This window comes from Sclerotinia sclerotiorum, genomic scaffold (genome assembly GCF_000146945.2).
Source record: "Sclerotinia sclerotiorum 1980 UF-70 scaffold_16 genomic scaffold, whole genome shotgun sequence".
Classification (NCBI taxonomy): Eukaryota; Fungi; Ascomycota; class Leotiomycetes; order Helotiales; family Sclerotiniaceae; genus Sclerotinia; species Sclerotinia sclerotiorum.
The window spans coordinates 905,313-929,979 of NW_001820820.1; the positions used below are offsets into that span (position 1 = coordinate 905,313).

The window sequence follows — 24,667 nt, forward strand, 5'->3', positions numbered from 1 at the left end:
CTCATAAGCTCTGCCTTTATTATCTACCCGTCTACCGAATTAGGAAGCTTTATAATAATAGCTACTATTATATTACAAATCCCGTCCTATCCCGTCCCATCCTATCTTATTCCTTGAAAAACATGCTCATAATATATAACAGATTCACCAGGGATTGTCCCTTCTGAAACATATTATATGTCCAACCATCCATTCGTTCCGTGTGATCATACTCGAAATTAAAAGAAAAGCAATACGGTGCTACGTGATTCATCATTGCAGACGATCTGTTCTGAGCAAGTTTCATATTTTCATCTTTGTATGATAGGGGTTTGTGCTGGGGGTTTGGAGTTGCGTTTCATTGAAGTTGCGCGGATATGTATGATGGATGATGTGATTGATAAGCGAGGAGGAGTGATTATTGCGTTATCGCTAAGGCTAGCTGGCCTAGCTAGCTAGGTGATGGATAATGTCAGTGCCCCTCAGCTCATCATCAGCCTTTCCTTCCGTCTACAAATACAAATAGATATCCAATATCACCACGTTTTCCCATTATCCAACTCTGCTACTTTTCTCCGCTTAAAGAATAAAACATCCATTCTATGTTTTGACACCGCATTACGATACATATAAACCCATTAACACAGAAAACAAACGACAAATAAGAAATAAAGAAAGAACGAAGAAATGGCAGACACGGAAGTAAACACACCGGCTCCCTTGATCGCGGAAGAGGGCGAACATACATATAAATTCGGGATTACGATGACTTGTGGCGGGTGCTCGGGAGCCGTGGATAGAGTGCTTAAGAGGTTGGATGGTGAGTTTATTTCCTGCGCGAGTGTTAAGACACTTTTGCCTTTTATTTGTTACTATTGCTTTATTCTTGCTGGGTTTCTCTACATCTCCTCATCTTCTTCCTTTCCCCGATCTCTACCTAGGCCCTTCCCGCCGACGACATCATCCTACCTAGCTGGTAGGATGTCGCGCACATTCATACACCGCCGCCCACAATCACACTTCTGCGGTTGACCACAATCCATCCCTCCTACTACAAAAAATCACTAATGCAATAAACCAAAAACCAATTACTAATAATATAAAAACAGGAGTCCGCGCTTATGAAGTAGATCTTACCGGTCAAACGGCAACAGTAATCGCAAAACCAGAATTGGATTATGAGACTGTGTTGAGTAAGATTGCGAAGACGGGGAAGAAAATTAATACGGCGGAGGCGGATGGAGAGGTTAGGAGTGTGGAGGTTAAGGAGTAGATTTTTGGTGGGAGGAGAGGATAAGCATGGGGGGATGGGGGAGTGATGGCGGAAAGGGGTACGGCAGAAAGGGCAAAGGATTACAGAACTGGATGATGCAGATGAGATGAGGAATTGGTGGCCGATGAGTGAGGGGATGGATATACATATATATGGGGTAGAGATGGACACGCAGACAGTGATAGAGGCAGTGTGCACTGCGAGAGGGGAGGATAATAAATAGCGAAGTCATAACCTACCCATGTTCCATTCTGGTGATATTGCTTGGTTATGGTATGTGCTTTACATAAAAACAAGAACAAAGAATAAACTTGCAACGCGAAATCCTACCCACGGAAATATACTTATGGGAGAACAACTGGTAGTCCCAGCACATCTGTCTATATCTATATCCCACCTCCCCGGAAACATAGAAGTCTGATATTTTATTCCATTCTCAAGTTTAAAGACCCCGTCCCCCTCCCTCCACAAAAAAAGCTGCGAATTATAGAGTTTGTTGAATATATGCGGTAAATGCGATCAAACTTGTCATGAGTGGAGAAATGGAGAGGTGGAGAGGTGGGAGGGAGGGGAAGGTGTGAGAAGTAAAGATTGCTAGGGGCATGTTTGAGGAAATTGTGGATTGTGAAATTTGGATTGTGATGTTGGGATTATAATGAAGGATCAAATCTTATCGGCAAAGTTGGTAAACAAATCACCGTCTCCATCACCAAAGTTAATTTCCTACTAGGTGTGTTAGAAGCCGTGTACTCAGAAGCATGTGACGGTGAGATCAGATCGTAAAGATAGCCAAATGTCTGAACATATTGTTTTTCTGCAACAAACTTTGGCACTGGATAACTCACCCTTCCATTCCAAAAAGCGTTATTAAAGCCAGGTGGGCCAGGCTGATCGTCATAGTGAATGTTTCCAACAATGTGAAGACCTTTATCGTCAATTGAGTTGTGATTGAATACCTGGTATGTGAATCAGTTATTTGTCGAGGTGGAGTCACCAAATAGAGACATAGCAATCACACAATCTGAACATACCTTATCGTAAAATTCATATCTCTCTCTGAAGTATTGATATACATTTTGAGCATCCCAATCCATAGTTCTTAAGGGTATTAAATAACGATCATCATAGATTTTTCTTTTTCTTATTTCATTGGTTCCTTCAGAGCTATAGACTTTTCGGTGGACATTACGAGTGGTTGACCTTTCTTCTGCGGAACGGTCAGCACGGGTAGCATGATATTGATCAATATATGCTAAGTTATGCTTCGCATGTTCTTTCTCTTCCGCGGATGCCTCCTCAGAATCAAAGACTGATTGGGATATGTGGAGAGGGATTATACCGGCAACGAGATTATCAGGTGCATCATCATGCATATAGGCTCCCAGAACCCGGCATTCATGAATGCGACAGACATGGTCGTACGTTTTTTGAGCTGCGAGAAGAGTAGCTGGACGTGTCAAAGGACTATCAATAATATGTTTGAGAACATGAGGAGGTACAATAGAGCAGAAGCGCGCCATTGCGAAGGTTTTGCTGGTGATAAATCTGAGGATTAATACGTATGATAGCAAAGGAATTACGAATAGAGTCGAGGACGGTTCAAGGATGAAGGTAGCTTAAGGTAGCTTGAGGTAGACATGGTGACTTCTTTATGCTCTGCGTTCTTGGCAACTGGACAAAGATACATCGCGGCACCAGTCATGCCAATGATTGTTTGCAGGTTCAACAGGAAAGGACCTTTGTGGTTGAAATTATTTCCCGAGAGTTGTGAATATTAAACTGCGAAGCTCGGCTCATAGCTGGTTATTCTATGGACTTGATATTGAGCTAGGAGGCTTCACTGGATCCCATTATTTACATCGGAATTGAGACTTATAGGTGTATATTGCGTTTTTCGCAGTATAGGGTTCATATGTGTGAGCTGGAGAGGGGATTGTGATAAAGAATGGAATGCCACGGCATTTACCATTTCCCACGTAAACAAAGCTTACAAGTTGCATTCAGCATCAAAACTATCTGATTGAATGGATGATAAAATCCGCGCAAGGGTTTACCACTATAAGATAATCTGGAATAATCTGGATAGAAAAAGATACAAATTGATGATAAAACATTGTTATTGATGGATTTGTAAATTTGGCTTTCATTTGGTCTAGACACAGCCCATCTTGTGAGAATCGAGTACTGCTAAAGTATCATTTGGCAATTTCGATTCTTCTTCATTCAAAGGATGTCCTATACCTATACTAAAGGGCAAGAAACAATCTAGGATATTTGCAATGAGGTTGAGACATACTAGTAATTACTTGACATCGACGCGTTTTGTCGTTGGCCGCACATCATAAAACTTCACGGAATGACTAAGCACAGGCCGCTCTACTCCACTTTGAGACCCCCTTCCTGAAAGCTCGCTTACGAGGAGCTCCGGATATGACGGCAATGATCCACTTCCGAGCCTCGGTAGGTTTCCCCGCAAAGTTTAAGCTTACCCCAGATATGAGTGTGATAAGGCGCAGAACAGCACTTTTAATCTTTCCTCAACTGATCTGTATCACAACTTCAATAAATTTCCTCGATACAATTAAGAATACATTAGCGACCACCGCGATAGCTCACCATCACAACTCCTCACAATGGTTATTAAGCGCAATGAGCCGTGTTATGTCCTTGGTGTCGGTATGACCAAGTTCATCAAACCTAGGGGTAAAGTCGACTACACGGAACTTGGATTCGAGGCAGGCATCAAGGCTATGCTTGATGCACAAATCAACTACGATGATGTTGATCAAGGCGTTGCATGTTATTGCTATGGAGATTCGACCTGCGGACAACGCGTCTTTTATCAATTCGGAATGACCAAGATCCCAATTTACAATGTAAATAACAACTGTTCAACTGGCTCGACAGGATTGGCTTTGGCCAGAAATATCATTAGTCATGGAGGTGCGGATTGTATATTGGTTGTGGGATTTGAGAAGATGAATCCTGGTTCGCTCCAAAGTTTCTGGAATGACCGCAGTAACCCGACTGGAACAACTGGAGAAATGATGCGAGTTACTAGAGGTGTCACGAATGCGCCTGGAGCTGCACAGATGTTTGGTAATGCAGGTCGAGAATACATGGAGAAGTACAAATGTTTAATGCCCTTGAACGGCATGACAGCAGGCTAACCTATCGCAAACAGGTATGGGGCTAAGAATGAAGATTTTGCGGAAATTGCCCGAGTCAACCACGAACATTCGCAACGAAACCCATACTCCCAGTTCCAAGATGTTTATACTCTCGAACAAATTATGAAAGCTCCAATGATCCACGAACCTCTCACAAAATTACAATGCTGTCCTACATCAGATGGAGGAGCTGCAGCAGTTTTGGTCTCTCAAGACTTCCTCGATGCGCGTCCACATCTCAAAGAACAAGCAATTTTGATTGCAGGTCAATGTATGGCCACCGATGCCCCATCGCTATTTTCAAAATCCGCAATTGATCTTATGGGTTTCGAGATGACAAAACATGCGGCAAAGACTGCCATGGAGGAAGCTAAAGTTACTCCAGCAGATGTCAAAGTCTGCGAGTTACATGATTGTTTTTCGGCTAACGAGATGATTGTCATTGATGCCTTGGGTCTTTCACCACCAGGAAAAGCCCACGAGATGGTTAGAGCTGGAGATATCACATATGGAGGCAAGATGGTCATCAACCCCTCTGGCGGATTGATTTCAAAAGGTCATCCATTGGGAGCATCAGGAATTGCACAATGTGCTGAACTCGTTTGGCATCTTCGTGGATGGGCAAATAACAGATTGATTGATGATACGAGAGTAGCTCTGCAGCACAATCTAGGATTAGGTGGTGCCGTTGTGGTTACTGTGTACAAGCGTGCCGATGGAAAGACGAATACTCCTGTTGATTCAGCTGAAGTTGGAAAGAAAAATAAATTGGATTACAATCCCGCTATTGAGGCGAAAGGATTTACGGAGCAACAAGCTACGAGTGTGAGGAGTAAAACGAGTTCTAGTGCTTGGGCTTTGGGCGATGTGGAGAAGAAAGTAGAAGCTAGATTCTGATCATTTTGGACATAGTTTCTGGTTATTTTATATCCTTAATATCACTTACTCCCCCTTGTATTTGTTGTCCCCAATTTTCACCATTCAAGCTGTGAAATCCCTCTCGTCTATCAACTCTAGTTTCGCACGTGCAGTTCTTTTTTTCAGCGCTCATCATACGGTTATTTACCGATGAACTAGTGTTAAATAAGTGGGATGCGACAAAATCTGCTTATTACTTTTACTGTCAATTCATTCTTTATCCCCTGTAATCCTTACTATTACTTTCCACCACTACATGTACCTCCCGTTGATCCTGCCCCAATGTTCAAAAACATATATGAAATATTATGATATGACTGATCAGTCATGAGTATAGTTTTATTAGGTGCTTTGTTCATCGTCGATTATTGCTTAGGCTCTGTTTTGGTTATTTAGCTTTAGTGTTTAATGCTATCACTAAAAATTAGTGTACATGGATGGATGTGTGAGATTACGTTGGGTTCCAGGACCAAGGGTTTCTGTTGGTACGAGAAGGATACGGAAGACGTAGCACCCACAGATTACGTAGGTCCTGTATGTCTAATTGTATTCTGTCTAAAGAGCTAGCTACATATTGAAAGTAGTAAGTCTTATATAGACTTACTAAAAGAGCTAGTCTCTTTCGCGTTCGCTTAGTTCTTTATTACAGTAGTAATTGAATTGAAGTCATTCACTTCGTTCACACAGTTTCTATCTTGTAGAAAAGCTTACTGATAAACACATGCCATTCTCGAATGGTACTTCCCATGAATAAATCATTATCGAGAATTTACGAGGGAGGAATTGATTCTTATATATAGTAAGATCTTAGGCCATTACACCAACGCCGATAAATCAAGAACGCAGTCTCTTGAGCATAATAGAAATAAATATAGTGCAATATTAATCTGTGCATCTAGAGACCAATCCAGATTTTTCAGAAGAATCTATAAATATACCCAAACTTGTAAGATCTTACCTCAGCCTGTATGCAACCTCCAAAATACCATCAAAAGGGACTTAAAAGGTGTAAATTGTTATTCAGTGAGGAAGTGAGGAAGTTCTAACATTTAATGAGTATTTATGGATATTATTACTGAAATCTGTGGAAATGCGTATCATCGTCGGAAAAGTAACAGGAAGAGATTGTTCCCATCTAGTATATCTTGCTGTCGAAAATTTTATTTATATTGTTATTTACTTTACTCCTTAATCTTTTCAGTATTATATAAAATCCTTTTTATTCACTGACAAGGGTAAACCTTACTCAAACGGGATCGTCAAGACTCTTTATCGTGCTGACCCTTATCAAAACTGAGACTGCATTGCTGCTTTTTTGTTATGAGAGATATTTTCAGTAAAGCTGGGGTTTTATGGTCTATGGTGGACTCGATATCCAAGTGAAATTTATGACTGATTAATGAGTACATGATTTATTGATATAAGTGGGAAGGGGAGGCGGGTTGGGCTACTATTGAGCTTGTTATTGTTTCTCGTGGGGGAAATTGACTTTTCTGCAAAGTATTATTACTTACTCTATAGTATTATTATTGGGTTTATTGAGACCAGAAAGAGCGTCAGATTGAATTGATTGATTCTCTAGCTAAGCAGTTAAGCTGCGAGTATATATTCAAAAAATGAAGGAATAAGGTTAGGTATTCAGCCTTCGGAATTAAAGTGCTTTGAAATCAAAATATTGAAAGCAAACAAACAGTATACCAAAAAGGAAAGAATGAATTAAAAGTTGAGTTTTGTTTGTTCTTTATATACATCATACAATATATATATATATACTGCCAAGATCCCAGGAGGTCAACAAATATTTACATGATTATTAAATTGAAGGATTTATCGAAGCTTATATCAATTATATCACTAAGATTGAATTTGTTATAGTCTTTAAAGCTGTATATTTACAATCATTTACTATTCAGAATATGAAAGCTGGTTTTCGAAGAATAGATCTAATATTATTCGATCCTTAATCTATACTTTCAAAACTAGATATTAGGATTCGTACTTCTACCTCTCCATCTACCTCTTTGAAACTTACCAATTCTGTTACGTGACGGTTGTTACCCACTAGTGGCTCACGTGCACTAGCCCTGTATATAAAGACCTTCTTACTTAGAATCTTCTTAGTTCTTTAGTTTTAGATTCTAAGTGATTGAATTGACTCCGTTTACGACTTTTCCGTCACAATGCTTAATAGATATTTTCAATAATTGAAATTATTATAATTTATTGAAACAATTGAGTTTTGATATAAAATAACCCTCGGTTTTATCAGTGCCCGATTACTGTAGATTTAGAGGCATTTCACTATGGACTGTTGGAGTAATGTATCTTCTCTACTTATTAACGAACATATTATATGTTTGTATGAACTTTTGACTGCGAGTGGACTAGGCTGATATCAGTTTCAGATGATAGTGGTGACAATCCCGCAGGACGAGACCTTTATAAACGGCGAAACGATAATTGAACAATTCTTTCAGCGGAAGATTGGTCAAGCTTGGAATGAAAGACGTGCGAGCCAGCTCATGGATGTGTGTCTAGCAGTCTCGAGCTTGGGTAACGTCATTGTCACTACCTGTTGGTACGAGAAGGATACGGAAGACGTAGCACCCACAGATTACGTAGGTCCTGTATGTCTAATTGTATTCTGTCTAAAGAGCTAGCTACATATTGAAAGTAGTAAGTCTTATATAGACTTACTAAAAGAGCTAGTCTCTTTCGCGTTCGCCTAGTTCTTTATTACAGTAGTAATTGAATTGAAGTCATTCACTTCGTTCACACACTACCTTTACTGCTGCTCGTGTCAAGCAAGATATCGCGAAAGAAGGAATACTCCCTTCTGCTTTAGTATTTGCTAAAAACGTCAACATCATTGAATGGGCAACTGATAAATTCAAGCGGTCGAAAAAGGTCGCAGAACCAGCTGAGATTTAAAAAAAACAGTCGCTAAGACTCCAGAACGAGCCGAAATCGAGCCAATTCCATTTCCTGCTCTTGTGCTCCATGGTATTTTCTCCACAATCTTGATTATCGCCTCAATTCGAGTTCCTCATTGAAAGGACGCTTAGCCATTACTTGTTGGTGAGTAATCCGGCAAAATTGCTTTCACTTTCAATTTCCAAAGATATATGCTGACAACTTTGTACAGAGATTTACACGTACCCGATTGATGCAATGGTCGCGATATTTCTCAGCTTAGGAATGATATTGATGCGGTCAAGAGAGTCTTCTGAATGGAACAAGAACTCCACCTCAAATCATTGGTTGAGCCTCGTCACAGCCGTTGTTGTTTTCGTTGTCAACGCATTCCCAGTGGCTGCATTATGGATTTCAGAATCACACCCTGGTAGCTCAATACTTTGGTATATTGTACCCACCATATATAGGATGGACATTAGTCTTAGGTGGCTTCATATATTATCTGGCTTTCCGTTTCGCGGTTCCTTTGTTCCTGGATGGTGCTGTGTTGGAGGTGAAAAGAGTTCCTGTCATTGGGCATTGATGATGAAGGAAATTTTGTAGAATATGGTGAGATGGTCTATCATAAATGGTCAGTACCTGAAGACGACAGCCCACCGTATTTCTATATGCAGAATAATGTCTCAGGACGTCCGTGATATAGCTTTATAACAATTTTGCGATAGTAATATGTATACTTCACAGGTCGATATAGTTTGATAGGTAAAACACTATAATAATAATTGACTTTCACTTTTGTATCGTTATAGATACATCGAGAGTTGGAAAAGTCGGCAGATGTAGCGTAGTGCTACAAAGCACTAAATACTTATTAGTGAAAATGTAAGATCTTACTAAATCTAGCGATGGCAGATCACTCGCTTAAAAAAAGGTTGACCTCGCTTTCACCACCCAAGGTAAAAAATTAGATTTCTAGGATGCTCTCGACGATTATACTAACAGAACGAATCTCCAATGAATTACTCCGATACTTGAAAAGATGCAAGAAAGCAGAAATATACACAAGGTACTTCATAACATCATTTTAGCATCACATTTGTACGCCGACGCATCTACCATTAGCTTCCACATGGGAACGGCATTCTAGTTGACTAAACTCAGAAGCGATTTAAGATAATATTCCTTATTCTTCCAAACCTCTAAAAACTTGAAAAAATGCATCATGGTCAGTGATCATCGAGGACTTAATCTTAGTTCCGCAGGATATCAAGGTACAAGTGTGGGGTTTAGCTACTTAAGATCTACTAGTGCTGCAGATCTTCAGAACGGGGGATATTTTGTTGGCAGCGTTGGTAATGTTATTGAAGTTTATATGATAAAGGGATGGTAGGTATGTATTAAAGAGAAACTTCCATTTACGTCTTGAGAGCAGTGTCAATCTTCAATTCTTGACGCTCAATACTCAACATTCAATGCTCAATGCTCAATGCACTACTGAGCTCATCACCACAACCACCTATATATCTACCTGCATCAAGAAATATTCTATCCATTCAAAACCCCCTTCACAAAACCTTCACAACACCATGCTATCCCTCAAAACCCTCATCACCTACCTCACCACAATCTCAATCTCAATCTCAATCCCCACCACTGCCTCAGCAGCTCCCCAACCAGCACTCCCCAACCAAAATCTCGTCACACCCAACACCCTCATAACCGACATCAACACCATCAGCCAGCACATCCAATCCCTAACCCACACACTCACCACGCAGCACAACAAACTCCTCACCGCAGCACCTTTATCCCTAAAATTCGCCGCCATCCACGCCTCCACCACCAAAGCATACATCGATGCCCAGGTAGCCAAAACCGCCAATCCCACCGACTCAAGTCGCATCGTAGAATTCACCTATTCGAACGTGGGGGTTGAAGTACCGGAAGCGATCCGGGTGTTGAAGAGTAAGAAGGAGGATTTTTCCCACGTTGGTCTTTCGAGTATTGTTCTGGTGGGGTTGAAATTACTTAGGCATGATTATGAGAGGTTTAGTGAGGCTTTGCTTGCGAAGCTGGCGCCGGATGTTAGGGATAGGGCAGATGAGATGATTGCAGTGATTGATAAGGCTTTTCAAGATGGAATTGATTATTTTTCTTCCTGAGGTGCTTGTTGTTCCTAAACCTAAAAGTTATCTTCTACAAAAAGAATAACTCGGTGATAAATTACGTTAATCAAAATGAAATATTTTGATTATTACTCGAGTAAAGTTCAATTAAAAGCCATGTGTAATAAAATAATTGAAACGCTTAATTATAATTCATTCATACCTCAATCAAATCCATGTAAATAGAAATTGATATATTACATTTATGAATTAATATCTACATCTACCTATCTATATACATGACTTATAGGGATACACTAATAAAAAAAAACACATGCTCAGCTTAAATTATAACTATCTACAACTTCACTCTAATGAGCAAGTCAACGACTATCACGCTAAGATATCATATCAAAAATGTATCAAGTCTAGAAGTTTGAACCTCAAGTATTTCAATCACTATCTGTGTTTCCACTTCAAGTTTCAATCCATTTTAAGATTTTCCATCCAATCCATCATTCACCATGTATCCACAAGCATATGCCAAATTCATTCGCCCCCTATCATCAACCATACAACCAAATTCGATAAAAAAAAATCTCAAGCACCCTGGTATAACATTGTGATCCTTTACAACCTTCATCCGCAATTTGCTTGTCCCTTTCAAAAATTCGCAGTCATCAACATCCATCAACATCCATAAACATAAAAAGCTGCAAATTTCCGAATTGTCGGGTACTATTCTCACCATCTCAGAACATCAGAAAACAAGAGACATCTCTATCGCAGTTCATCTCAGCATACACTCGGCACCTGTGCACCATCAGTTTGTTGCAAAAACTTGTGTGTCGAGCAAAAAGAAAGATCGACTCTCCTTCCACCCGTCCGCCCGTCCTCCCGTCCTACAAATCATAAAATCATCGAATCGTGAAGGAAAAAAAAAACCATCCCGCCATGAGAGGTGAGTGACTTTACGAGTAGTAAAACACCACTCTCGAAGTCCACTGATTGATTTAAACGAGATCTTGGGGATTCTTTTCACGACGGAGATGAGGAAGTTCCATTTCATCCGAGGTAGAATTGTATCGATGACGGGTATCTGTTGAACTGTTATGACCGTTGAGATAATGCTTATCTTGATCAAGAAGAATAGCTTGAGGCATAATATCAGCGTAATTGAGATCAGTGTCAACAATGTCATCATCAATGGAGGTTACTTCCTTGATGTTCAAGAAGATGACTGGTGCTGCAACAACGAGAGAACCAGCAAGTAAACTCCATGTGATGGCAAATTGAGTCAAGTAAGGGTAATCCATTGCATCAATGCGCCAAGCAATAGCAGCACCAGCAGATTGAATACCCTTATAGAAACCAGCGAAGTTTGCTGTCTTTCTACCGGAGTTGGAGAGCGCACCCATGAACCTGTCAACTGTTAGTCATAACGAACAATTCTGTCACGAAACCAATAGCACTTACCAGTAAACGGACAATTGCCAAACGGCATCATAAAATCCATAGGCGACATACAAAGCCAAACCTTCAGCATACCCTTCACTCGTCCAATCCATCTTGCCTTGATAATCAACTTTACCGGTGACATCACGATCAGGAACACTAGATTGGAAACCGTAACCTGCACCCCAAACAGCGGCAGTTAAGATGATGAGTGCGATCAAACCAGCCCTAGCTCTGGTAGTTCTCTTGAATCTTTGAATATCCAGGGCATAACCAGATATGAAAGCACCGATGATCTGTGCGAACCAATATAAAATATTATTAAGGGCTCGCGTTCGCGTATTGAAATGTGAACCATTAACACCATTAAATTGATACGTGTAAAACCAATTGGAAGCAAAGAACATTGGGAATAGGAGGAAGACGTAGACGTTATTTCTCAGTGTGTACCAAAGGCCCCATATTTCTGTGCTCCATGTAGGATTTTTCATGAGAATGACGTGAGATCCATCGGCTCTTCGAACTTTATTTGCGTCGCATAAGCACAGAGCGCTGATTGCTCCAATGAACATGAGAATGATGAATCCGATGTATGTACCGTCGCTGACAACATGATTTGCGGTATCCTCGATGTTCAAAGCAAGGGGGATCTACGGTTAATTAGTAGGTATTTTTTATTTGTGCCGCTGAACTCACAAGAGCACCGAATACACCTCCAAGATTAAAAATTGACCAGAACCATGAGATATATTTTCCTTTAGACTCCTCGGGTGGATAAGACATCATGATACCACCTTGAGCTGTCCAGAGAAGACCGGCACAAACACCAAGCAATGCTCCTGCGAAGATGACAAAACCGGTATTCTGGGTATGGCTGTAGCATAGATAACTAGAAGCGTAGATACAGTAACCCAAACCACCCAAGCTCAAAGTGAGTTTAATTCCGAGACGATTTGCGAAAGTACCTGCGAAGAAACCGACCACAGAAAAGGTTGAGTAAAGAGCCGAGTTTGCGTTATCTGCTGGTTTTGCAGTAATTTGACCACCACCACCAAGACCGCTGAGTGCATTGTACATACCAACACAGAGGAAACAAACAAGTGCGACCAAGACAAGTTGAACTTGAGGCGACGCGTAGCACGGAAGAGTAAATCTACCGATGCGAACTTGCTTATAAATCCATCCTGATGGAGCACTGGCAACTGATGGGGGTGCTGGAGTTTGTTTGGTCGTAGTAGCCGTGCTGTAGTAGGAGGAATTGGAAATAGCCGACTCTGGCTGTAAATGATCTGCCATGGTAGGAGAGTTGAACGTTACGATGATTCTTAAGGGGTCGTAAAGTTATTTGAAGAGGTAGAGGATTGTAAAAGTTATTTTTGTTATTATCTTGAAAAGACAGTTGAGTTTCGAACTTGGAATTGGAAGGTTGCAGTTGGAAAGATTCAAGTAGGAAGGAAGGAAGGAAGGAGAGGAGTAAGATATGGAGAAGGTGATTTTGTTTTTGGTTTTTTTTATTTAAGGGGTTAGTCACATTGGTAGAGTGGAGGCGACCAAAACCAAATCTTGAAGTTGAAGTCAAGGTTGTAAGGTGGTACTGTGGTAAGGTGAAGGTGTTTGTCAAAAAAAGACCTTTTTCAACAATTTCCAGATTCTTTTGTATTTGAAACGATCGAGGGAAAAGGAGCTAAGATTAAGGGATACGGCAGAGAATTGTATCCAATATGAAATCAATACCAAGAAGTAAATGCTGAAAATTATTAAGTGTTTTCGGTCCTACGGCCCTATTACAATTGAGCGAGTGGTACTGTGAGTATTAAGCTGGTCAGGTTCAATAGCAAATGAAGAAGGGACGATAATGTCAATGGTACTGCTGCTGCACACATTTTATTCCTGCTCTCAATAAATAACCAATCAGGAAGATCCTATTACAGAAAAAATGTACACAGAATCGATGAATTCACCTCTATTCACAACATACCTAGGTCCTTGACAACATCATACGATAAACTTCCAAATGTAAACCCATAAATGAATTAATAACTTCGGTATTTGGTGGCTTTATAATTACACACCGAGGCCAATCAATGCCAAGGTATGTTTTTGATATCTTTGACATGTCATGATATGTCTTGATGGGATTTCTCCATCTCATCTGGTCTTTACTTTGAACCTGGCATATGAGCAGCCAATGTCTTTTTACACTGCCGCAATACAGCCAAGATTGCTCAGGATTCAATTTAGTACCTAGGTATCGAACCTAGGTACTTAAAATAAATCTTTGATGAGAGTCCAGGAAAGCATTGATATCCCATCCAGTCTATCGGTACATAAACATTCGTGATATTGGATGGACCCTATGAAGGATGTTGAATGGATCGGGCCACAACATTGGATCTGTGCCAGGACTTGCTTAAGAATCTTTGCAGGGTTACACAACCCTAAAAATTAATTTCCATCATTCGCCAATCCCTTGCTGGTACCAATCTCCATCTCGTTTTTATTCACGCGTTTAGAGCGGGTAATTTCATCGAATAAACGCGGGATCCATATGGGGCTAAGTAGGTATGTGCACCACTTTGATATGCAGCTCAGCTTACTTGGTAGAGATGATAAGCCTCGAATTTTTGGAAGCATGAAGTGAGAATGCTTCATTGCCATTGTCAAGTCTTTGTGTTGTCGGCTTCAAAAATATAGGTGGACTACTTCCATGATATATACAGAATGCCTACTCGACAGCTTATCGAGCAATCTGTGCCGTCCACTGATGATCCCCAAAGAGTTCTTGCTAGGTGAGGTAAAATCATTTCATGTCCAGCAATTTGCATGAATCCTGCAGCTTCAAATTATCCCACCACCATGGACATGCACCACAAATATCCATCTTGACAGGCAATACCATAAGAAGTACGCAACCTCGACATCGAAGTTATATGTTGGAAGGATTTGCGGATTTTAATATGGTGTGCGATTATACTCCTTCTCTCCATGTGCGCCTCATGATTCTGCTGCTTAAGGGGGATTTCTTCCGACACTTGTGGGTTGTTTGGATCCGAATGAAGACGCCGCTTCCTTCGTGTGCAAGAGAAGGATTTGATTCAGGGACGATGCGACCATCATAAGAATGGTCTGTTAATTTCAAATTATCAACACACGTTAGATATCAAGAAGCTAATACTTCGTTCCATTCTTCAGCTCCTGCTGCCTAAAACTGATATCCAAATTTCGGATAGGCAGAACTTGCAAACTCTCTGCTGATTATCTTTCCACGGATACTTTTCGGACATAAGATACGAGTGTATAATCTTTGATAGGTTCAAGAACTAGGTCAAACCCAAGCCGGTCGAAAGTTTTGATAACCCGTGAGTCCCTTTATAGCTTCGCTAAGTCACTGGAATCCGACAGTAGTATATAATGTACATGAGTCGACGTACCCACAAGATGGCGATCTGTTACCCCCGAACACGCAAATCTAAGTTACTTGGCGATCTTCACTGTACTAACTAATGGATCCAAAGATACCCGCGCATTTGACTCACCGATACCAAACACGAGTGCGAAAAGGAAGCGCCAGAAGGATCATGTAGGTGTTCCTGGAACTATATATGAATAGCCAGGAACCAAGATACATGCCAATCAAACATCACCGGTCTTCAGAACCCTTTAACCTCATGAATCTTTGACTATGATTTTCAACGATCTCTTACTACAAACCCAACTTGTAAATCTCAGGGTCGGTGGCACTCTGGGTATCTCAACAACAGTTGCGAATTCTGGTAATGATCAACACAGATGATTCTCAGCCCCAGAAAAAATTGTCCCATGGGAACATAAAAAGGTGGGGTAATTCCCAACTCGTTCGGTGGCACAGTATTCCATCCATCCATACATGCACACATACCCAGCAGCCATCAAAAGCAAAAAGTGGAATGACTTTTCCGGATTACTCGAAGTACATTTTAAATCCATCGAGTAATTTTTGGGTGGAGTATCAAATGTACCCTGAACCCCTTTCCGTTTATTCCGCGTCTATCTGTGTTATCCATGTCGTCCATACTTGACTTAAATACCTACCTAGTATTTGGGCGTCAATATTGGAAAATGATAGCACTTGAGGTAAACTCCAACTCTTTTTCCATTGGCGGAAGAATTCTTGGGAAGAATGGAAAATTTATGATATGAGGGGAGGTAACGGAAGTCTTGATTTGTATATCCGGTTATGTGTCTACAGTCAGATATCTCGGTGCACGTTCCTTGTTGAATGGTGGGAGAGGTAAGGTTACAATAACTACTAGGTACCTAGGTAGAGCTTCAAACAAAAGACAAAAAGATCCAAGACTTGCTATTTCCCCTCAATTGGTGACTCTTCAACCTTTCCATCATTTCTTCTTTCTATTGTACATTCAATTGTTCAATGCAAAGTTAAAACATTCATTACTCTAGACTTTATCTATTCATATCAATCTCAATCAATTAATTATTTTAAGTTTCCCTGCCCGAATACCCAAAGTAAGATCTTACCAACCAAGCTTGGAAACGAACAATAATTTTTTGGCTTGACATATTCAAGGTCCCTCTCATGATCCCTTAGTTTCATCAATAAAGCGGGCTGATCTGCATTCGATTGATATTTACTAAGCTTAGCACCTGTTGCACTTTCATCATCTAACACAACCAACACGAATAAAATCTCCACCTAATCTTTGCCTGAGATCCTAACAACTTTTGCCCCCAATTCTCCATCCTCTCCAACTTCTCCGGCTTGCAATTCTCCATCCTCCTCTTTCTCCTCTTCCTCCTCATCTCCATCTCCATCTCTATCTCCCTACGAAATATACCCCCCATCGATAATGGCATTCCGACAAAGACTCGCGAAACCCTTATTATACACAATAGGAGCTACAACAGTTGGTGGTGGCGTCCTCTACTACACATACCGACCTCGAAATATTCCCGGTTTCGACTCCGCCGTCGTTCCTCCTTTTGGCGCAGATGGCCACTTTCGTCCCCCTCGTTTCCCAAAGATTAAAACGAGAGCAGAACAAATCGCAGATTTAAAACGAAGTGGAGGTTCTCAAGGTGCCTCGGCGAATACGACTCCCCAAAATGAAGATGATGTCTATGATTTATTGGTCATTGGTGCTGGAGCGACAGGAGCAGGTGTAGCTCTTGATGCTGCTACCAGAGGATTAAAGGTCGCGGTGGTCGAAAGAGATGATTTTAGTAGTGGGACCAGTAGTAAGAGTACAAAATTGGTTCATGGTGGTGTACGATATTTGGAAAAGGCGGTTTGGGAATTAGATTATAATCAATATGCGTTGGTGAAGGAGGCATTGAGGGAACGAAAATATTTCTTGGACACGGCACCGCATTTATCGAGTTGGTTACCTATCATGCTACCTTTGGATAAATGGTGGAAAGCTCCTTATTATTGGGCAGGTACGAAAGCATATGATTTCTTGGCTGGTTCCGAGGGTATTGAAACTTCGTATTTCTTAACTAGGAGTAAGGCTTTGGATGCTTTTCCTATGTTGAAGAAGGATAATTTGGTCGGTGCTTTGGTTTACTATGATGGTGCTCATAATGATTCGAGGATGAACGTTTCTTTGGCCATGACTGCTGCATTATATGGAGGTACCGTGGTTAACCATCTCGAGGTTACTGGGTTGGAAAAGGATGCTAATGGTAAATTATGCGGTGCAACGGTTAAGGATTTGATTGATGAAAAGGATGGAAAGACATCAAAGGAATTCAAAATCAGAGCGAAAGGTGTAATCAACGCTACCGGACCATTCTGCGATTCCATTAGAAAGATGGACGATCAAGGAGTAAAGGAAATTGTTGCACCAAGTTCTGGTGTTCACGTTATTCTTCCTGGTTATTACAGTCCTCAAAAGATGGGTCTCATTGATCCTAAAACTTCTGATGGCAGAGTTATTTTCTTCCTTCCATGGCAAGGAAATACAATTGCTGGTACCACCGATTCTCCTACCAAAATTTCTTACAACCCGGTCGCAAGCGAAGAAGAAATTGATTGGATTCTTTCTGAAATTCGTCGCTACCTCGCTCCAGATATCAATGTTCGTCGAGGTGATGTTCTAGCAGCTTGGTCTGGAATTCGTCCTTTGGTCAAAGATCCAAATGCAAAGAATACCGAATCTCTCGTTCGCAACCATCTCATCAATATTTCACCTTCTGGCCTTCTCACTTGTGCAGGTGGTAAGTGGACTACTTATCGTCAAATGGCTGAAGAATGTGTCGATGAAGCCATCTCGGAATTCAAACTTCAACCTAAACCAGTAAGAAACGCACCAGATGTTTCCGGGACACAATTGCATGATGATGGAGCACATCTAAATGGAACATGTCAAACTCATCAAGTTAAACTTGTTGGTGCACATGGTTTCTCCAAAACTCTCTTCATTAACCTCATTCAACATTTTGGTCTCGAAACAGATGTTGCCAAACACCTTACTGAGAATTATGGTGACAGAGCTTGGACAGTAGCGTCTCTCAGTACTCCAACTGAACAAAGATTCCCTGTTAGAGGAGAGAAAATATCTCCTCTTTATCCATTTGTGGATGGTGAGATTAGATATGCGGTTAGACATGAATATGCTCAAACTGCTGTAGATGTTTTGGCTAGAAGAACTAGATTGGCATTTTTGAATGCTCAGGCTGCTTTGGAAGCGGCTCCTAAGGTTATTGATATTATGGCTGGAGAGTTGGGATGGAGTAATAAGAGGAAGGAGACTGAATGGACCGATAGTAGGTTTTTTCATTATTTTTGATTACCCCACTCCTTTCATCCCCAATTCCCTATTCATCTTTCACGGTTCCCCTTTCTCTTACAATATCATCATAAATTAATGCTAACATAATATGTTTACAGCCGTCAAGTTCCTCGAATCAATGGGTCTACCAAAATCCAAATTATCAGCAACTAGAAAACAGGTCGAGAGTGGAACATTAAATTTTAAGGATTCAGTCGAATACAAAATGTATAGTAGACATGATCAACCTGGTGATGAATTGGAGAGTGATCTTAGATTTGGAAATAAGGGGGGTATGAAGCCTGGTAGTCCAGCGGAGAAATAAAGTGGAGAAAGAACTTAAAGGGGAGAGATGTGGTTAAGTGATAAGGGTGGTATGGGGAAATAGGATTGAGGAGGAAGAGAGGGGAGAAGATTAGAGGAAAGAGGGAGGTCATTGGTATATGATACGATGAGCGGGACTGTTGAGTTGTCGTTGGTGAAATGTCATGATGGATCAGAGGTTGGATCATGGAGATGATATCAAAAGTTCCAAATGAATGAATGGATGCATGCATACATGGATTTGCGATGGTTCATTCATTCATTACTTGTTGGCTCAACAGCGACTCAATGATGGACTAGATTCATTGTGGATTGATTGAGTTGAGTAGATAAGATAGGATAGGATAGGATAGTAAAAATAGAGGAGGGGAGCGAAATGTGAAGAGAGGAAAGAAGAAGAGAAGAAAATATAGAGGAAAATTAATATATTCATACCCACTCCAACTCCAATCTTTCTTGTATAAATTATTCCTAGACCGGGTGAATGTGACGGAAATCCCTGCTTTCTTCCCACCCTTATTATATAAGAAACCTCAGGTACATTAACCATGTCCACACATGATACGATTACTCGGGATTAGTATGCGATTTAGGTGACCTGAGGATCAGATCCGGACAAGTACTAGGTATCAATGGTTATCGGTAAAGTAAGATCATTGGAGGGATAAATATGAATTCTTTTTGCCTAGCCATTACGGCTAGGCCATTACGGCTAGGCCATTCATTTGTGTATATATAGAGTAGCTATCCCCATCTACAGGTGCTCTTCACCTGTAGATTCTAAGTTAAATACAATTGCTAGTCTATAAACACCCTTTTGGTCACAGAGCTATAATTATTTCAAATATCATCAGTTGTTACAACGGTATTCAGTTATGACTAAACCCCGCATCACATAACTAAACAAGGGGTCACGTGGTCCCACTCGTCCCACTGATTTAAATCGAGGGGAACGGTGGGACATACGGCACGAAGGTCTATATAATCAAGATGGATTTCCTTTGTATAGAGCTTCGTGCTCAAGATCAATCATTTAGTATACTCTACTATTAGTTACGAATTGCATTATTGTCATTACTTTGAGTCCCTGCTTGACGCCTAGTTATAAACCACCTCGAGAGCCTAGAGCACTTCCACGTGATCTAGACGGCAAACCTCGTAACATCTAAGAATTAATAAAAAAATTTGTTAATAATAATGAAATTAAAAATAATATATTATATTATCAAAATGACAGCAATGAAATAAAACAATATTTTAAAGTCTTTAAAAGTAATTGAATCAATGACCAGTAAAAAAGAAAACGAGATAATGATTAACTATTTAGATAATAAATTAATTGATTCGATATGTGTAAGAATATTCAAGAATCAATCATTCATAAATATTATAACTGTAAGATATTTTTTTTTCCCTTAGATCTTGAACCCTGAATCTTGAATGACTATTCAGAGGTAATAAACCAAATTTGGGATTAGAAGTTATAGGAAGGATAATGGTTTACACAGTCGTGATGGACTTTTGGGGGAGGTGGGAGCGCGAGTAGGATTGATTAGCGAGTAGCCCTAGCCCATCTGCGCTTCATTCTTCGTCTCATCCAGTTAATCGTACACGGATTCATCATCTTATATTCTGTTCGTTGCTAGCTTTATAACTATATTAAATCAAGTTAGAGAGATCCATTACCTTTCTAAGCTCCCTTCTTCCTATTACAAAATTACCCCGCTTCTCCTCATCAACGGAGAGTAGTTATCTCTGACGAACGAAAAGGTAAATCGACCTATTGATTTGTCTGATTGGTCTGAGTGGGATGATTGGTGTTAAAAGAGTTATATCATATGTTGGAAGGATTTACATCACAGGTTCTGCTGGTAAAAGGATAGGGATTCACGATTCAGGGAAAATTGTACTCACATACCCTATTTTATAAAGATACAACAAGATAATCATCCGTTAGATCAAATCCAGGGTAATCTGAGGTATATCCTATCTTTTGTCCAACCCTATCACACTCGAACAAATTCTACCCATGAGTAATAATGAATTTTGTCATTAAAGAAGTATTTACAGATAATTAAAAATCAATAACATGCCCATTTCTTTCGCATCATCAATATGTATACAAGTCCCAACTCCGTCCGTTCTTTAACCCATTAAAGTAGATGCATTGCGAATCTTCCTTCGTTACTTCTTCAACGATCGTTAATTATTGCCATATCGCCGTCTTTCTCACTCCTTGTCGCCTTGTCATGATTTCAAAAACCTAAATGGCAACTCTCACCTCGCGACCAAACCCTCACGAGGTTACTCAAACATCCTTCGTGACCACGCCAGCGAGGGCTTTCTCATCGTAATTTTTTACCACACTTGTACTATCCACACTGACATCATCATCAAAAACATCTACTTTTGTACTTGAAAACTTTCTCGCACTAACGCCTCTCTCGAAAAGAAGATCAAGTTCGGCGAAGGACCGGCCTCTGGGTTCTGGAAGACGGAAATAAGTGTAAATGATACAAAGAAAACAGATTCCACCCTGGTATGCATTAGTATATAAAAATCAATGGAAGTATGTTATGGGGGAAAGCTATCAACATACCCAAAAGAATCCTGCGTAATTTTTCCAATTCCAAGCGCCGGGATTAAGCATATAGGGCGTAATGACACTGCAAACGATACCCACGACATTGTATAAGTTTCTACCCAAGACCACTGTCTTGATCTGAAGTCTTCTCGTAGACAGCTCCGAAACCAAAGAATAACAAACCGTTCCAACGGAAAGTTGATAAGCTAATGCCCACACCAACATGATGGAGCCAGTAGCTAGTGATGCCTCGGATTTATGCGATGCAGGAACGAGACCAAGAAAGCCAAGGATGAAAAGCATAGCGCATAAGATGCAGAGACCGTAGAGGTAGAGGGATCGTCGGCCAATTCCCATACTCATCAAGAACCAAGCTCCGAATACTCCGGCCATGTTGATACCATATTGACCTAAAGCAAAATCGTAGGATGTTGAGGTGGGTAGACCAGCTTGCTGGAGGAAATAAGAAGAATAACCCGAGAAGGAGTTTCCACTCAAATTTTGCATTGCCCATACCATGCAAACGATCTATTTAGTGTCAGTTATTGATGACTAAAACGTGATAACAAGAAAAAATAATTACCTCAGTTCGACGTCTATCCACTCCCCTAAAGCAATCCATATAGCTAGCCCCTTTAGTAATTTTCTCCTCAATTGCCGTGGTATGGACCATCATCGCAATAGTTTCATCAGCGTCGAAGTCCGTCTCCTTGTTCAAACTCGTTAATCGAAGAAGTGATTTCTTAGCATCCTCAATTCTTCCCTTTCGAACAAGCCACCACGGAGATTCTGGGGCAAGTGAGATACCAATCAGAAGCGGGACTGGCCACATCCATTGAAGAGCGTAAGGAATCCGATATGCCCATTCGTCCGTGCGCGGTAACATTGCTTTGATAACTCCGATTCCAATGACTTGACCCAGTCCCCAACAGAAGTTAACATAGGTAGTGAGGTATCCACGAAGTCCAAGAGGACAAACTTCGGAAGCATAAGTGACTGTAAGTGTTTGGAACACTCCCCATGGCTATCAAAAGTGTCAGCAAAAATTCTGGGGAGGATGCTTGAGGCAAACTTACGATACCGCAGAGAATCTCAGCAACTTCTAGTGCAATGACATCTTTAGCTGTGAAGAAAATGGCCGTGAATGCAATAATGAGACTCAAACACGTCATAACCGTGTATCGATATCCAAATTTCTCCGAAACCCAACCATTAATGAAGAGACCAATAATTTCACCAACATTGGCACCCTGGTAAAAGAAACACGTGAGTAAGTGAATTCCAACTGTTAGTGATGCAACTCTTGACTTACATTACTCAATCCGGCTTGCCATTTAGCTGGCACCTGCCATGTTCCATCGGGTAATTGCTCACCGTATTTCTCATTGAACTGAGGAAATGCATCTAAAGAATGATAAGTATCGAAACCATTCCTGAATTATACTGAACTTACAAAAGTTACTGAGTAAACACAAATCGTAACCTTCCATAGCAATACATGTCGAGATAAGAAGTGACCATGCAATAGCTTTAGGATACAACTTGATTCCCTGAAGCAATGTCATGTTATGCTCTTTTTCCGTAGAAGCCCTCGCATCCTTAATCATCTGTTTCGTTGATGACGTGACATTGAGATGATCATCCTCTGGAAAGTGAAGAGGCTTCTCATTGTTTTCAATGCGATCGTGATTATGAATGCTGCCCATGGTATTATCGGTACGCGAATGATGTACGGCCAGATCGTCAGATGGTGAGGATAAAACCATCTTTTAAACTTGGGGTCTCCACGATTCTTATGCTGTCTATCGCACCGTTCCAATTCCAACTTTTAGCTGCCCTCGTGCAGGACTAGGAGAATGCGGGGTAGAGGTTTCCAGGTCTTTGGGTGTTTGGTCACACTTTGACCTGGGGTTGGAGGGGAAAGAAATCCTCAAATTGGAAGTCGATGTTGCTGTTTTCAAAGATTTTCAGAGTTAGTCAGTAATTGCGGGGTCTGACAGACTGCACGGTAACACTAAATCCCTGAAGTATGGTTGAGCGATAGTGTACCTAGGTTAGGCGTAACGAATAGTTTGCATAAAAATGTCCACGACCCCTTTTATAACCAATCATGAAGGATATGATTCAGGAAGTAACTCCGCCAGTGCTCTCGTCCGGTAAGAATAATTTGAGATTGATCACATGTGGCAATTCACTAGGACACCACGAGCATCTTCAGTGTCAACGGTTGATAACGTTTGGACAATGCTTTGACGCCTGAAGCAAATGGGAATTGGCAATTTGTACAAAAATATCTGTCTTCACCCTAATACAGTAGTGTCAAGATAATGCGTTGGCCATTGACATTTAAATTAGCTGACAATTGAAGTTAAGCAGCGGTATCCTTCCTAGTGAAAATGTATCCCACCAATTGATGAGTAGAGTTATCAATTAAATACAATTAGCTTCTTGTACCTTTTTCGAATCTTCCAGAAAAGGAAGTACCCGTGTATCCCAAGTCCTTAGATAGCGGTCTGAAAAGAACCGGATTGTTAGAGAATGGTTCTCGGTGAATTTGAGTTCCGATGGCGAATTATTTGACATTTTGGATACTCCACTTGGTGAGATCTAACCTATCATGGGCTTCCAATCATCCAAACTCGGCCTCAAATTTCTTCCATCTTGCCCCCCTTGGGGGCTGGATTATGAAAGGAGGGTTGCATATGAAGCGAGGCACAATGAAGGAGGACCGTCCCTCAACAGAAAACAAACTCAACAACAAATCGCGATTTGCTTGAAGTATCACCACACGTGATAAGCCTTAGGAGCCCAGCCTCGGAGAGAATTTTGGAGACCTGAAATGCAGTACGACCTGACCAGTACGATATCATATCAAATGCTGTACTCGGTAAGGGGCACATGGCTTCAGGGCTGAGGTTGAGGACAAAAACATTTCACAGTCACATGATCACAAAAAGGAACATCTGATTCGGCGCTGAAAATTTGTTCTCTCGGACCAGGCAGGCCGTACTAAAAGAATGCTTGTTAGGTGGTTAGAATGATACTGATGCGGCGAATCTACTCAGTCCCATGTGATTTGGTTCCGAACGAAGCTTTTGCGGCTATATGTTAAATAAGATGTCAGCAATGGCGACCAACATCACCGCCGCTAAAGACGGCCCACGATACAAAAC

At 40.8% G+C, this 24,667-nt stretch overlaps 9 protein-coding genes across 9 annotated transcripts; 6 read left to right on the plus strand and 3 right to left on the minus strand.

The window, feature by feature from the left end:
- Nucleotides 1-666: 666 nt before the first annotated feature.
- SS1G_10888 (predicted protein) lies at nt 667-1,252 on the plus strand (the record flags this gene model as incomplete). Its single annotated transcript, XM_001588391.1, has 2 exons — nt 667-799; nt 1,089-1,252. 2 exons carry the CDS (start codon nt 667-669, stop codon nt 1,250-1,252), a joined length of 297 nt encoding a protein of 98 aa, XP_001588441.1.
- Nucleotides 1,253-1,915: 663 nt separating this feature from the next.
- On the minus strand, nt 1,916-2,772 carry SS1G_10889 (predicted protein; the record flags this gene model as incomplete). Its single annotated transcript, XM_001588392.1, has 3 exons — nt 1,916-1,975; nt 2,098-2,208; nt 2,284-2,772. 3 exons carry the CDS (start codon nt 2,770-2,772, stop codon nt 1,916-1,918), a joined length of 660 nt encoding a protein of 219 aa, XP_001588442.1.
- Nucleotides 2,773-3,885: 1,113 nt separating this feature from the next.
- Nucleotides 3,886-5,319, plus strand: SS1G_10890 (hypothetical protein; the record flags this gene model as incomplete). Its single annotated transcript, XM_001588393.1, has 3 exons — nt 3,886-4,240; nt 4,316-4,379; nt 4,437-5,319. 3 exons carry the CDS (start codon nt 3,886-3,888, stop codon nt 5,317-5,319), a joined length of 1,302 nt encoding a protein of 433 aa, XP_001588443.1.
- Nucleotides 5,320-7,643: 2,324 nt separating this feature from the next.
- On the plus strand, nt 7,644-8,271 carry SS1G_10891 (predicted protein; the record flags this gene model as incomplete). The annotated part of the gene is made up of 3 exons (XM_001588394.1): nt 7,644-7,695; nt 7,753-7,958; nt 8,248-8,271. 3 exons carry the CDS (start codon nt 7,644-7,646, stop codon nt 8,269-8,271), a joined length of 282 nt encoding a protein of 93 aa, XP_001588444.1.
- Nucleotides 8,272-9,842: 1,571 nt separating this feature from the next.
- SS1G_10892 (predicted protein) lies at nt 9,843-10,418 on the plus strand (the record flags this gene model as incomplete). Its single annotated transcript, XM_001588395.1, has 1 exon — nt 9,843-10,418. One exon carries the CDS (start codon nt 9,843-9,845, stop codon nt 10,416-10,418), a length of 576 nt encoding a protein of 191 aa, XP_001588445.1.
- A 956-nt stretch (nt 10,419-11,374) lies between these two features.
- On the minus strand, nt 11,375-13,112 carry SS1G_10893 (hypothetical protein; the record flags this gene model as incomplete). Its single annotated transcript, XM_001588396.1, has 3 exons — nt 11,375-11,783; nt 11,838-12,466; nt 12,513-13,112. The coding sequence occupies 3 exons, from the start codon at nt 13,110-13,112 to the stop codon at nt 11,375-11,377; spliced, it is 1,638 nt and encodes a 545-aa protein (XP_001588446.1).
- A 1,425-nt stretch (nt 13,113-14,537) lies between these two features.
- On the plus strand, nt 14,538-14,935 carry SS1G_10894 (predicted protein; the record flags this gene model as incomplete). The annotated part of the gene is made up of 2 exons (XM_001588397.1): nt 14,538-14,605; nt 14,653-14,935. 2 exons carry the CDS (start codon nt 14,538-14,540, stop codon nt 14,933-14,935), a joined length of 351 nt encoding a protein of 116 aa, XP_001588447.1.
- Nucleotides 14,936-16,663: 1,728 nt separating this feature from the next.
- On the plus strand, nt 16,664-18,911 carry SS1G_10895 (hypothetical protein; the record flags this gene model as incomplete). Its single annotated transcript, XM_001588398.1, has 2 exons — nt 16,664-18,581; nt 18,706-18,911. The coding sequence occupies 2 exons, from the start codon at nt 16,664-16,666 to the stop codon at nt 18,909-18,911; spliced, it is 2,124 nt and encodes a 707-aa protein (XP_001588448.1).
- A 2,307-nt stretch (nt 18,912-21,218) lies between these two features.
- On the minus strand, nt 21,219-23,260 carry SS1G_10896 (hypothetical protein; the record flags this gene model as incomplete). The annotated part of the gene is made up of 6 exons (XM_001588399.1): nt 21,219-21,446; nt 21,510-22,022; nt 22,078-22,518; nt 22,571-22,744; nt 22,807-22,898; nt 22,948-23,260. The coding sequence occupies 6 exons, from the start codon at nt 23,258-23,260 to the stop codon at nt 21,219-21,221; spliced, it is 1,761 nt and encodes a 586-aa protein (XP_001588449.1).
- Nucleotides 23,261-24,667: the final 1,407 nt, after the last annotated feature.